General features: G+C 39.3%; 1 protein-coding gene across 2 annotated transcripts in view; it reads right to left on the reverse strand.

Moving 5' to 3' along the window:
• Positions 1-14,749, reverse strand: part of lancl2 (LanC lantibiotic synthetase component C-like 2 (bacterial)) — a 410,926-nt gene that overhangs the window by 320,700 nt on the left and 75,477 nt on the right. Inside the window, exon 9 of one of the 2 annotated variants that reach the window (XR_007935304.1) lies at positions 12,528-13,456. Coding sequence is in view for 1 of the 2 variants with exons in the window: in XM_028804061.2 (XP_028659894.1) it covers positions 13,380-13,456 (77 nt within the window). In the remaining variant the exon portion in view is untranslated. Of the gene's footprint in view, positions 1-9,784; positions 13,457-14,749 lie in introns of those variants that run through there. The other variant, XM_028804061.2, reaches the window with a different exon arrangement.

Genomic DNA, 14,749 nt, shown 5'->3' on the forward strand with positions numbered 1-14,749 from the left:
AACATAAAATGCTTCAAAGATGTTCTTGCAAAGCAACCCATCCAAGGAAGTTGATGTCATAAAAATGACTAAATTACTAAAGGTGAACCTGTGGAACTACACACACTGCACCATCGAGATGCTGTGGTCATCAAATCTGCTGAAAAGGGGGTGTGGAGGAGTATGGCAGAAGGACCTTTGCATTGCAGACGCTTCCAAACGACTCTCTAATACAGCCACCTAGCCTCCCTTCACACAGGATGTGAGAGAGCATTACCATCGGGAGGTAACTTCTACCATTTCTGTTCTTGTCAGCAGAAAGGAATTTCCTCCCAAAGATAACTGCGTTATTGCTGAAAACCCACAGATATTTCAATTTTCTGTTCTCCCAACAGTCACAAACTGGACAATCCTGAACACCCAATTGTTTCTGCGTGCAACTTGTCCTACTACGCCTGTTTGGGCTTTCCTCAGCAGTCTTAGGATTCCACTGGTTTAGGTCTCCCTTCATCCTTTAAAGATATTAACTTTGCTCTCCACTTGTTTGATAGCTTTAGATTTTACATTCATGAATCACAATGAACATCTCATTGTCCTCAGGCACGCATTCAACAGACCTCCAGTCCAGGACCCTCCCACGAACACCCTCACCAAACTGGCAGAATTGGTTCTCACCATCTCTGCCTCTTTTGATGACAACTTTTCTCACAAGGTCGGTGGCATTGCATTGGGTGCTTGAATTGCAACAAGTTATGCCAACATGTTTGTCTACTGGGTGAAAGAATGTCTCTTTTCTTCCTATTGGACCTTTACAAAACATAATTGACAATTGTGTTGGTGCTACCTCTTGCTCCAGAGGCCAGCCTCAGGAATTCATTAATAATTTTTCGAGTGTCCATCCATCCATCTCTCAGGTTTACTGTCGACATTTCCACCACACAGTGGTGCCTCCTACTTTGAACGATTCTAACTTTGAACATTCCAGAGTTCAGACACTAAATTCAAAAGAAATTCGATCTGGAGTTTGAATGATGCTTCTATGTTTGAACTGCACGTGCAGTGGATAAAATGCAGTAACATATGGCACTTATGCAGCGAGCATAAAGAGATGGTGGTTACATGTGCCCAAGTCGTCTCTCACTCTCACTTTGAAAGCATCTCTTGTGTTACTCTTGTGTGTTTTCTGGGCTTTTTTCGCTTTATTTTTGGTGTGTTTGGTTGTATCTATAAACTCTTTCTATTAACTGTGGCATCCAAGAAAAGTGCAGAAGCAACTAAGCCTAAGAGAAAGGCTGTAGTATCGATGACTGAGGTGAAAAAGGAACTCATTGTGACGTATGTTAATGGACGGTGACTTCCCTTCCAACCAGTAACCTTTCTCTTCCTCTCCACCAGCCACATAGGATATCAGCACGCCTTACTAAGGTACAGTAAATGCAGTTTTCACTTTATTTTACAGTATTTACATATTTTATTGTTTTCAATGTTTTAATTTATTTAGGGCCTTTAATTGTGATATTTTTACTCTAAGTTATGTGTATTTGCTGTTGACATTTCTAGAAATGGGTATTTTTTAGAGTCTGGGAACAGATTAATTCACTTTACATTATTTCTAAAGAGGAAAACTGATCCGGACTTCGAACAATTGAGAGTTCAAACAACCTCCTGAAAACGAATTAAGTTCGAAGTATAAGGCACCACTGTAAGTCTTTCTATGAGTTTTCCAGGATTTAAACCCTCTGTCTATTACAAACCAAGTGACTCACACAGTTACCTTCTCTACAGTTCCTTCCATCACTGGCATACTAAATCTCTCTACCTCTCACAGGTCCTTCAGACGCCACCACCTCTGCTTCTTTACAGAAGTCAGCCTCATCACTACAAACAGAATGAGGAGTTTCTTCATTGATAGACGGTACCCTTCTCATGCTGTGGACAGGGACCTCAATTAATCCAGGAGTAGACTTCGTAATATCCACTCTAAGAGGAACTCCAGTAATGGAAAATCCATCCCACTGATCCTCCCATTCCACTCTAACACTCCTGTCTCTCTCATAGGACATCAGATAGAATTTCCCAATTTTGCAAATTGATCCTTCCAGAGGAGCCCTTGTTTCCTAATTCCGTCGATCAGCTAACATGCAAACTTCTCATCTGCAGCTCACTTCCCACCAGACACTTTGAGCTGTAACAGACGCCACTATGTTACTTGCAGATAAGTCACCAACAATACCCCTGTGTCTCACCCCTTTGGTAAACTTAGTATTGAACAATGGGTCTCTTGCCATTCTAAAAATCGTATCTACTGCATTTTTTGCAGGACGTGTCCAGCCATCTACATACAGGAGGTGAAACGGAGACAGCGTGCAGACAGTTTTTGGGAGTACACTGTTAAGATCCAAGATGTCACAAAGCCTACAGAACAACACTTCACATCACATGATCACAGCTACACTGATCTTTCTGTTTGTGTTCTTTTACAGCGCTTCAAAGACACTTTTCACATAAAAACAGATGAAGCTAAGCTGCAATCTCCCTTTTCTCCAGGTCTTAAAGACCAAGTAACTTTTTAAAAACTTTTTCTCAGCTACTCTCACCTTCTTTCCTTTCATCTTCTTTGGCTTGGTTCCCCCTCCTTTCCCTCCTGCTCATGTTACCTGCCCCACTCCTTTTCAGCTGCACACAGATAAAGACTCTACAGCCATTGTCTCTTAACCTTCTTTCCTTTTCAGTGTGAAAATCACCTTGAGCCTTTTTTCTGTCATAAAAAATAGCAACTGTAATTTCCAGAGAGGAGCGACAGGCAACCTGGTCAGGATAAATGAAGGATTCATGTCTGGTCAGGAGGCCATAATTTGAAGAAGCAAGCGAACGGGCTCACTGGGAGCAGATCATTCCCCACACGACAGGTGGCAGTGTCACTCCGACCTAAACCCGATCAGGACACTCGCAGAGTGGCATGGGAGAGTTGGAGTCCAGAAACACAGCCCTGTTGGGGTCTTTGGGGACCACTAGAAGGAGCTGCAGGGAGAGGACACTGCCCTGGTTTCCACACAACCTGGAAATGCTCTGGATGACCTGGACAGGAGACTGGATGCAGTTACTGGGTCTGGTTTAAAAGGAAAGGAGTTAGAGTCGGGAGGCAGCGGGCAACACTGAACTGGAGGACGGAAGGAGGAAGATTCATTGATTTATTGTGAGTGTAATTTAATTTGTGGCTGATTATTGGAAAGGGGCTTTGGAAAGAATAAAAGTCATTTTATTTTATTCCTGTATCGTGTGCTGTATTGCTGTGTCTGTGGTTTGGGGCTCTCTGGAGCCCCCTTGTGGTTACTCAAGGTATTAATAAAACAACTGAGATGAAATTACAAAACCAAAAAATAAATATCATCTAAGCAAAACAAAGCTTATTAAGATTTGATTTCATTTGGACTTATTGCACATATTGCACAACATGAAAGTTGGGTGAGGCTGAGCACCTGCTGCATCTTATTGCAAGAAATGGAGCAGCAAGAGCCAAATGCAAAGGATGTGTAACATCTGAACAAAGTTTAAACAAAAACATGGGAGCTGTAACAGCTCTACAAAATGAGAAGTTAGATTAGATAACAAGAACTTAATTTTGTTAGTAGCTCTCCCAACCAAAGGTGGCAGACAGCAGCAGAAATGAAACAATATTCATATACATTACATGTAGAACAAACGTCTAAGAACTTACCGCTTTTGGATTAGTTTGTCATTGGACTGGTCTACTCTCACATCCTGAGCTTAACACACACAGAAAGACACACACACATCCTATCCATGTAAGCACGGATTATGATGCCTGCAATGTGTGTCACTCTTCAGCACTTTGAGACTCTTTATGTTCGGCATGAACAAGATACGAATACATCACCAATGATGTTTTTACTTCAACCATTGTGTTCTTCTATTGGAAACATCTCTTCTCAGCCTGATAAACCTGCAGAAAAAGAAGAGCAGTGATCACCCTCTGCCAGGTACTGTACCTTGTGTTTACTTTATTACTTCAGCCATCTCTATATATACAAAATCCAACATCTGTCTGTCCGCTTTTCACAAGAGAACTACTTAACGGATCCGAGACAGAGGCTGCGGGCCAAGGGGAGGGGGAAGTGTGACATCAGCAGTGGTGAGCCGGGCAGGGCCCTCCTCACTCACGCTCCAGCCTGCATTCGAGTCGGTCTACCTCTGGCCACGTTTTGGAGCAGACCTTGCCTCTGTTTGGCTAGTGATACCTTTTTGTTTATTGATTTTTAAACTTTGTCCTGTTTCACTACTATGTGGGCAGAGCTGCGGGGGACAGCTAGTTGTTTATATAAAACAGAGGTAGGCCTTTCACTAATCCACCTCCCTTGCTAATCTGGCATTAGTGTTGGATTGGCAATGTGGGGCATTTTCCTTTGATACTTTACTGCAGTGTGGGTAGTCAGCAGGATCTACCGAGGGCCTTTCCAGGACACAGTTTCTCTTTGTGAAATCAAATGGAGACACAGGCGTCTGAAGAAAAGGTGTGACAGGATTCAGAGGTAGGTCAGGAATGCGATAAAAAGAGCCGAGTAACCTTTGAAAGGCAACACTATACGCAAACACACTCTCCGAAAGCTCCAGTCTCTCATAAACGCATCAAAACATTTCAGTCCAGTCCTTGCCGTTTTATTTTTTTTAATGGCAACCATTGTCTGCCAAATTGTTACGATCACATTTAACCATCTTTCATGGGATTTACTTTTGATAATTATTTTTATTCACTTTTATTGTTATGACAGTGACATTTTCTTGTCACCATTTGTGCCATAATTTTATAGCCTCTGACACAATTTTGTGTGTTTTATTTATGGGAAAGGCAATGACACTGTGAGTCACATGGGGGTTACAGGAAAAGTCATTGAGTCGCAGCTATTTAAGATGGCGGTGTGTTATGGTACACTGTAATTTTGGAATTCAAACAATAAAAGGTGCAGTTTTGTGGCACACCTCGCTTAATTTCAAGAGGTTTGTTTGTCACATGCAAAATCATAGAGGAGTATAAGATGGAGTGAAATGGTTTGGTGCCTCAAAGAAAACTCTAATCCATACCAAAAATACAAAATAGCAATAGCAGAAAAATATAACAGCAGCAAAAACAACAAAGAATCTAATAATGCTGTTCATTTAACTGTCTGATGGCAAACAGACTTATGCAGGCAGTGTGGTGTGGTGGTTATGGCTCTGGACTTCAGACCCTGTAGTTGTGGGGTTAAATCCTGCTACTGCCACTGTGTGACCACAACCAAGTCATTTGACCTGCATGGGCTCCAGTTGGAAAACCAGAAGAAATGTAACCAACTATATCATAAATGTTGTACGTCGCCTTGGATAAAGGTGTAAGCCAAATTAGTAAATGTAAGGTCCTACAGTCTGAGCTTTCTAGGCTGTGGAGTCATCTACCTGATTTCAGCAGCTTAAAGAGTTTGTTTCTCAGGTGTCTGGAATCCCTGAATATTCTGATAGACCTGACCAAGCATCACCTGATGAAGATATCATGTAGAGCAGGGTCCCAATGGGGTGCTCAGCTAGACACACAACCCGCTGTAGAGATTTCCGCACCTGGAAAGTGCAGCTGCCACACCAGGCAGTGACACACTCAGTGAGGACACTCTCAGTGGCTCCAGACTAAAATGTCTTTAGATTGTGAGTGGAGAGTCTAAGCTTCCTGAGCTGGTAAAGTTGCGGTCAGAATCTGTATGTGTGGTCCATGATCAGCCCTCAACAATATGGCCTCCAAGGAACTTAAAACTGCTTACCCTTTCCATAGGTGTACCATTGATGATAAGGGGGTGTAATTCCTCTGTCGAACTCTATCCTTAAATCCACAACCACCTCCTTGGTCTTGCTGACATTCAGGTTTAAATGATTAGCCTGACACCACAGAATGAGGATGACCATTTCATCCAGGTAGTAGCTATCGTTCTCCCGAGATGCAGCCCATTATCGCTATGTCGTTCTGCAAATTTCACAATGGAGTTAGAGCTCTTGCAGTCATAAGTGTAGCAGCCCATTATCGCTATGTCGTTCTGCAAATTTCACAATGGAGTTAGAGCTCTTGCAGTCATAAGTGTAGAGGGTATAAAGCAAAGGAGTACACACCCCTAAAGTGTCCCACTATTGAGTGTGATGGTGGTTGAAATGATGCTGCCCACTTTCTCCAACTGCGGTCTCCTGGTGAGAATATACAGGACCCAGCGGCAGATGGGAGTGCTGAATCCCAAGTCGTAGACTTTAACAGTTACAATGTGGGGCACTACGGTGTTGACTGCCAAGCTGTCTCACTGCGTTCCCTCACCCGCAGTCCAGATGAGTTAATGTGGTGTGCAGTCCCTCTGTAATGATGTCAGTAGTCACCCAAATCAGATGATAAGCAAACTGCAGAGAATCGAAAGTGCTGGGTAGTGATGCGCTGATATGGTCTTTAACAAGCCTTTCAAAGCACTTCATCACTACAGATGTCAAGGCCACAAGATGATGAGCACTGAGGCTGCTGGATTTGGGTACGGGGACAGTGCTCGATTTTTTTAAAACAAGTTGGGACAATACAGTCATTGATCATAAAGTAGAGGTTAGGGGTAGGGTTAGTACAAGCTGGTCTTCATGTGCTCTCAGCACTCATCCTGGGTGTCCGTCCAGTCCTGCTGCTTTCCCGTTGTTCACTCTCCTCAGAGATGTCCCGATACCATGCTTAAGAAAAATAAAGCAGCCTCTTCACAATGGTGGAGGGAGGGAGCCTGACGATGGCTGAATATTGCTAGCCTTAGAGCCGCTAGCATCAATGTGCACACAGAAGGAGCAGATCAGGATCAGCCAGTGTCAAAATGTGAGATTTGTTTCTATAGTCTATTACACTCTGGAGCCATTGCAACATTCTTCTAGAGTGACCAAGCTGAAATTGCAACTCAACTCTTGCCTTGTAGCACCACAGCGCCTCAGATTATACGACACAGCTTTGCACCCACCCATATCGCCCAACATGACACCTGAGTGGTAAGTTGCAGTTCAAGCCTTTAATGTGTAGAGTATCTCCTTGGCTTCTGATTTATTAAGGACCTAATATTCACGTTGGTTTGATGTTCAATCAATGTTCATCAATGTACCTATGAAACTCACTGTTACTTTCACAAAGTCATTGTTGTCAACAAAGCTCAACCAAAAAATTTCCATTCTAAATCAGTGAGAGCAAGTAGTGTGAAGGTTAGTGAAGGCCTTGCCAAATTACACAACTTCTTCAGCAATTTTCAGTCGTAGTTTTCACTTACGTAATCTTAAAGAGACAAGAAGGTTGCAGTGAACTCCTGTGACCACCAGTCACATAGTCTGACACACCCAGCGACTCAAACAAAGGTTTGGTTTTGTTTTAAGTTATAGGGGCACAGGCACTGTGTGCATGAGAGCCGACAACCAATGAAGACCCACCCAGACATACAAGGGATATAAGGCAGCAACAAGAAATAAGGAAGGTGGTTGTTTTGAACCTCACATAAGAGACGCTCATCTGTCTTATACCTCATCGGCTCCGTTTGGCAACACATTATTGGCATTAGAAAAAGGGATGAATTGTAAAACTGTGATGAAAAGTCATCACACGGTCGCATAATTTGTTATCCCCAACAATTACTAACCATATCAACTGACTTAGTTAGATGACAAAATTTTCAACTCCCATCATCAAGCCTGACATTTCCTCTGTGTGACATCTGATTTTTGGGAAAGGAGTCTTTAGTTAATGTTTCATGACTTTCACTTCTCCTTTCTAGCTTTGGTTTTTGGTTGTCTTTTTTGTATTCTGTTCTTTTGGTATTCAGCCTTGCATATTCTGATCTCATTCTGGCTTTTGACTACTCTTTTGTCTGTCATCTTCTGATGTTTTGACCATAATTTAATTATTTTTCAATCAAATATGTTGAGTCTTGCGGTTTTAGCAGGTCAGCCATAATGTTAAACTGGCTGATTGAGGATAGTGTGCACAGTGCAGAAGCCTTTACACAAATAATAAAAGCAAAACTGGGTATGTCCTCTCCTGGGGGCAGGCAGGACAGTGACAAGAACAGGTAATGTCTGGGATCAGAGGAAGAGCAGGAGAGGAGGCAGCTGCAAGTGCCAAAACAACAGGACCTTCAGAACAAAGTGCTGCCGGCCAAGTAGCATAATCAAACTGGTATGAACTTTCTGGTATATGTTACGATGTTCAAAGAAGTGTACAATAATTTAACATCCAAAAAATACTTTATGGTATTACCAATCATGGATTGATTTTGTTTTCCTCTTATGTGCATTTAAGGAGTCAGCGGGGTAAAGAACGATCACCTTGAGCGGGAAAGGATTTTCTCTTTCTATTTGGTCTCTGTTCCTTTCGACTTTTGCAAGGCTCTTTAGCCAGTGTGTCCATATATGATTGCTGCAGTGAAGTTACACCAGAGTCTTGCTAGCTGGTTTAAGACTAATTATGAAACTTTCTCTTAATTTAGATTCCTGGACATAGTAAATCTGTAAGCACCCCCCGTTCAGCAATCATTTGGCAATCTGCACTAGGTTCATGGCTAGTTAGGACATAACAGAAAATCAAATATTTGGAGTTATTGGCTTGTTCTTAGGGATTAGTGGCATTATGATCACTAACTCTTGGTTAGTTGTGGTGAGGTCACACTTCCAGGTGGAAAACCAGATGGGCACCAGAAAACATCTCAACAGAAATCAGAAGTATGAAGGTGTCTCTGTGGGTGTTGAGCGAGGGTAATGTGGGATTATGCATGAAAAGAAACCATTTAGACATAACTGTGAATGCCTTGTTTTTGTAATACACGGTGGACCATAAGTTTCCATACATATGGTTTTTAACATTTTATTTTTTATATTTCAGACACCCTAAAAATGCGTTTGAATAAAGAGCAATGAATTCAAATCATACTGATGGCCCACTTGATTTTTGTCTTTGGGGGCATTTGAAGGCCATGGTATATCAGGAAAAGATACGAAACATAAATCATCTTATGGAATGTATCACCAATGCCATTACAAGCATAACTCCAGCTGTGCTAATACGTGTTCATCAGCAGTGGCGAACATGTACAGAAATGTGTTTTCAAAACAATGGCAGTCATATAGAGCTTATTATATAAATAAAAATTGTTTTTCATAAAAAAATGTTTACTTTCCTATGTATAGAAACTTATGGCCCACCCTGTAGAATGACTAACAATGTGGCACAATGGCACAGCTGACTTTGAGCTGCAGAGTTAACTTTTCAAATCTTGGACCTGGCACTGTTGTAGTCGAGGGCGTATGTCTGGAATCTCTCTCTGTGTCCTAGAGATGGACGGATTAGCTTTAATGATGGCCTCGAAACTGCCAATAAATGAGTGCCTTAAGACTGCCTGGCACTCTAGCCCGTGTTGCTACCTAGCTCTTCTCAGAAGTTGCCAGGATAGTTTCTTTCCCCCGCAACTATCTTTTGGAATAAGGCAGTTCAGAAAGTATTTGGACAGAAAAATTAATAAAAGAAACAAATAAATTCTGAAATATAATGGAAAATCCTGAGGGAAGTTATTAAATATGGAATAAGAAACAATGAATAAACTGCATGTGTTGGACTGAAATTCATGTAACATAATAAAATAAAAAAAGAATTTAATTGCTCTTAACAGAGGTAACCAAAAGAAAGCATCAAACACTAAAATCATAATAAGACAGGCCAACCCAACTTTAAGCACTGGTGTAAGACAGAATGTGAATAATTCTGTTTTGGAAATCATTTAATGGACAAATATGAAACAGTGAACTCTTTATTTATATTTTTCAGAAAAGGAATGGTAAATCGATGAAAAATTACATAAAGTTCCAAACACAAAAGCAAATCTACAATATGTTGCTTATTCCGAAGTCATAAGGTGAAACTAAAATCTGATGCTACTAAACAAAGTTCAAATGAAACTTTAAAAACCTGCATAATGCCAAATTTCAGTTGTGGCAAAATGTACTGTTACTTCAAAATGCATTTTAACCTCCTTAGCATTATGTTTACCCCAGGAAAAATAAACCCAAAAATGTGAATATCAAAACGTCAACGTAAGTACAGTCGATAAGGTATGTCTGGTGTCCACTGCTGTACTGGTGATTTAGGACACATCCTTTGTGCAGTACGTTTTGAGACAGTCACTAACGCACAGCCTGATGTTGCAATGGTGACAGTAGAAGTGGGTTTTCTTTGTGCACTTTTTTTCTGTTGCTTGCACATAATAAGTTAGAATATCAGTGTCCTGCCTACACGATGACACACTCCTTGTGTTATGTCAGGCTACCACAATGCAAGTCTTAGTAACTTCCATATAACCCCGGCACAAACACTGGCAGTTGCCACATTATGAACAGTGCTTAGGGGACTAATGCCTTGCTTGTCCTTGCACTTGATTGCAGTTTTTCATTTTTCTCACACAGCTACTGTTGCACCACAGTGAAGCATCACACGGCCAATTCACTGGGCATTTCATTGCAGTTTGGTTATAAAGTGCCACATTATGCATCAGTCTGACTTTCCATGTCAACGTCTGATGACCAATTCATACTGTCATCACTATCACTCACTTCATGCAATGGTTCAGTTTCAATTCATTCTAAAACTGCCTGTACAGCTTTTTGTTTGCCAGTGTTTTTTGCCGGAGGACCTCCACAATCATGAATATTGATGAGTTAACATAAAGTAGGTGATAGAATTTTTTTTTGTAGCATGTTATTTCATCCACTAGATGGCAGTCTAATACTGTCCCAACAGTTAATGCGCTTAACACTGTAAAGTGTATCATTACACATTACTCCGAGCCTGACCCTGGTTTAAGCGTTATTACATAGAATTCCGATATAGTGTCATGCTAAGGGCTAACACCAAGGAAGTTAAGGAAAATAGCCTTCTGTTAAAGGCAGATGATAGCCTTTAAGAAAAGAAAAAGATGAAACACAAATGAACGGGCACACATTTGTCTATTTTCTACTCTGTTACTTTGCATATCTGGGTATAAGTAAGTTGGCGCCTAACCTTGCAAAACTGGTAGCAAGAACACAAAATGGACGAGATACTAGTCTGTGTCTCAGAGCAAACCCACTGCTTTTACTTTTGTTAGATCTGTCCTATGCAGGTTTCACATAGTTTAATTCCTTCCACTAAACTATTTTACTTTATTCATATTGAATGCTTTTTTTTATTTTATGCTCATGCTTCGTTTGGAATGCTCTATACCGCTGAAAGGAGACATAAAATAAAATGGACTAGCTAATGGTCAAAAGGCAGACAGACAGACAAAGAGATGGATGCAAAGTAACACCATTTTTTCAGGATTAGAAAGCGGAAATCAATAGATAATGGGTAAAGATACACTAGAACACTGGCTGTTCATCCTCCATCTACACCACACACCAGGTATGATAAAGATCCATGTTAACACTATCTGGTCTTCTTTTATCTACCACCTGAATTTGCTTTTTAAGAACAAATTGGAATGTAAGTTGCCAGCACCTGGATACCTGTCCCACATAAGACCCAAGTCCATTCCAGAGAACATCTATAGTGACTAAGTGACCTGACAGAACATTTTTACAGTGTAGCAAAAAACTGAAATCCTAGGAGAAAACGTACGCAAATGGCAGAAACAAACTCCAGAGAGTAATACAAGGCCTTACTGGCTGTTCTATGGTCCATAATCTATAAATGTAACAGTCATTTCATTTACATATTTGAACAACATTTTCTGGAGAAAAGTTCCAAAGATTAACTTTTAAATACAAAATGCAATTAAGAAATGTCTCACTAAATGGTTACCTGTTAAAAAACAGTTCATAATCCACTCCTCAGAACTGTAAGAATTTAAAACATATTCATTAGATTCAGTAAATTTGTGTATTTAATCTCCAGAGTAACAAATTTCAGCATATGGTAGCAACCACATTTTTATGAAACTGTAATATTTCTGGTCATTTCTTCAAAGACTTTGCAATCAGTTTTCTCTGCACTCAAAACCAACCTTTCCTAAGAAAAACAATAAATCTGGAAATAAACGCTATGGAGTCTTGAATCTTGATCAACATATCAATTAAAACTTTCAAAATAAATATTAACAATACAACCGCACGGCAAAGCTCATCATTGCATACTGAGGATCCAGAAAAATAAGGGCCAAATTCAGTCATAAAAACTTTTAAAATGTTTCTGTTATTTATATATCCTACTACACTTTTTCAAGGACACCTTTTTAAAAATGAAATGTAAGCTTCACATACTTAACCTAACCTTTGTAATTTATAATAATGCTATATACAGTGTGACACATAAAAGAAAAATAGTCTTTAGTGAATTTACATATTTAATTGTTAGGACAATAATATCTATAAAACAGCAAAAACAAAAGAGGACAGTTCACACTTCACGCTAGAATTGAGAGATTAAAAAAATTATAAAGTGGTTGCCTCAAAACACATACAAATCATAGTTAACTACCGGTCAAAACTAGAAACAACCATCACACACTAAATAAAAGATCCTGGAAGTTTCCAATGTAAAAATTATTTAGAACCGGTGGTCTGAAAATGCTGCGTATACTGATGCATATATTTACATTATTTGGAAGTTTTGCACTGATTTCTATTGTAAAATAATAATAAAAAATATTTAAATTGTTGCATCATTCACTAAATTCATACATAATGCCTTTTAACAGTCATAAACAGTTTCTTAATCACTTTCTTAAAGTACACGCTATAAAAAGAAGTTGGACTCACCCTAGAGGATCAGCAGAAATATGAGTTCACTAAAGTCTTCATCACTTTACGAGTCAGGTGGCTATTAATTAAATCATTGCCTTGCAATCACAGATGCATTCCTTTTTACTTTTTTACTAACCACATTAGAATTACGTATTAATTACATGTTTTTTGGCACCATTTTTGACCAAAACGTGAAATTTAATAAAAACTTTATTCAACCTTAATTCATCATGTTGTGAATATGATACATGAGAATTAATCTCAGTGTTACATTCAAAAGTTGCAGTTAAGTTTCATGTTCCATGCACATAAATAAACATTTGTAAAGATGATGATTTGGTATTGTGTTCTGACAAACAGTACGAACAAACACCAAAATTGTATCACCATGCACTTACTTCAGATTCACTGAAAGGGTGAATATAGTTCCAGACAAACTCAAATGAAAAAATCAAAACAGATTGGTACTGTCTACAAACACTTCCCTTATAGTATATGACCATATGTTTGAGGCACTAATCTGTATCACAAAGACATTTTCATTTTCCTGTATTCCACTGCTTGCAAACTTAATAAAGTATTCAGATGTGTCCATGTCAAAGTTCAAATGCTGGGAAGCGAGATGTTTCTGGTTTCAGTATGTCAGAAAGAAAGTAAATTGCTCCAGCCATTCCTGTAAAAAATCCAAAAGATAAAACAAGAAAGTCAGAAAACATTAATAAAAAATTACTTGTCTGCACTGAGCTCAGAATAAATATATTAGTTGGTGCACTCTGGATTTATTCAAAATATCTCCAGTTGAATACACCCCAATCCATCTATTTTCTAAAGTTGCTTTCTCCCTGTCGTGAAAAAAAAGCAAGTTGAAGAGAATGTTTTGTGTCAGTTTCACTAAGATTGAGTTTCTCTCATTCTGTATATCATATGTATTTAAATGGCTATCACTTAAATACTAAATACATCAGCATGACTACCAGAAGTGAATGCCTGAACAACTGTAGGGGATTAGGGAAAAAAGACAGATTTTTCGAGCTCACCTAATCATGTATTTGGTAAAATGTCTTCATATGCAATAGAAAATATAAAACCATATATTTAGCTAAGCTTTGCTGAAAGGATTTTGTTACAGGCCAACAATTATTGCAATATGTCATTCAGATAATTTGCAAAAGTAAGTGATAAGTATTGTTTTTATATAGTGCCAAACTCACATATATTAACTAATATAAGAGTTTTTCATTATTTTTATTATTTTCTACTTTTTATCATAAAACCAATATCATAATTATGAAATACCACAAAGAATTAATGAAATGAACAAAAAAGTGTGAAATCAAGGCTTTTTTATATTTTCAAGTGTACACAATTTTATTCAAATTTTTGATTCATCAAAGTAGCCAACTTTTGCTGATATAATAGCCAAACTGTGGTAACCCTTTTGATTCAGAATGCTGGTCACTCTGTGCAAGTCACCAACTTGGTCTCCAGCGAGGGAACCCCAGACCAGCACACTGCCTTCTTAGTGTTTGACAGATGGTGTCACACAATGAGGAACCATCTTCTCACTAACTCAATGGCGTATAAACACCCTGAGTAATAAAGATTTCAAATTTTGATTAATTGGTTCAGAAGACTTTTTTCCAGTTTGCAGTAGTCCACAGCCGATATGTCATACTATTTCTTTTAAGGAATGGAGTTCTTATTGCCATTCGCCCTGTTAAACCTTCAGCAGGAAGTCTCCTCTTCACAGTAGAAACCGAGACTTGCTTTTTCGACCACTGTTAAGCTGTGGTTGAAGCTGTTGTGCTATGAGACGTCTGTCACGCAAAATGGTGACCCTCAGAAACTTGTCATCTGATGGGGATATGACTTTGGGTCTGCCAGATCTCATCCTATCAGAGTTTCTTCCAGTTTCCAATTGCATTTGGATTGTGTAGGACAGCATACTCACAGACACTTTGATTTT

This window comes from Erpetoichthys calabaricus, chromosome 6 (genome assembly GCF_900747795.2).
Source record: "Erpetoichthys calabaricus chromosome 6, fErpCal1.3, whole genome shotgun sequence".
Taxonomy (NCBI): Eukaryota; Metazoa; Chordata; class Cladistia; order Polypteriformes; family Polypteridae; genus Erpetoichthys; species Erpetoichthys calabaricus.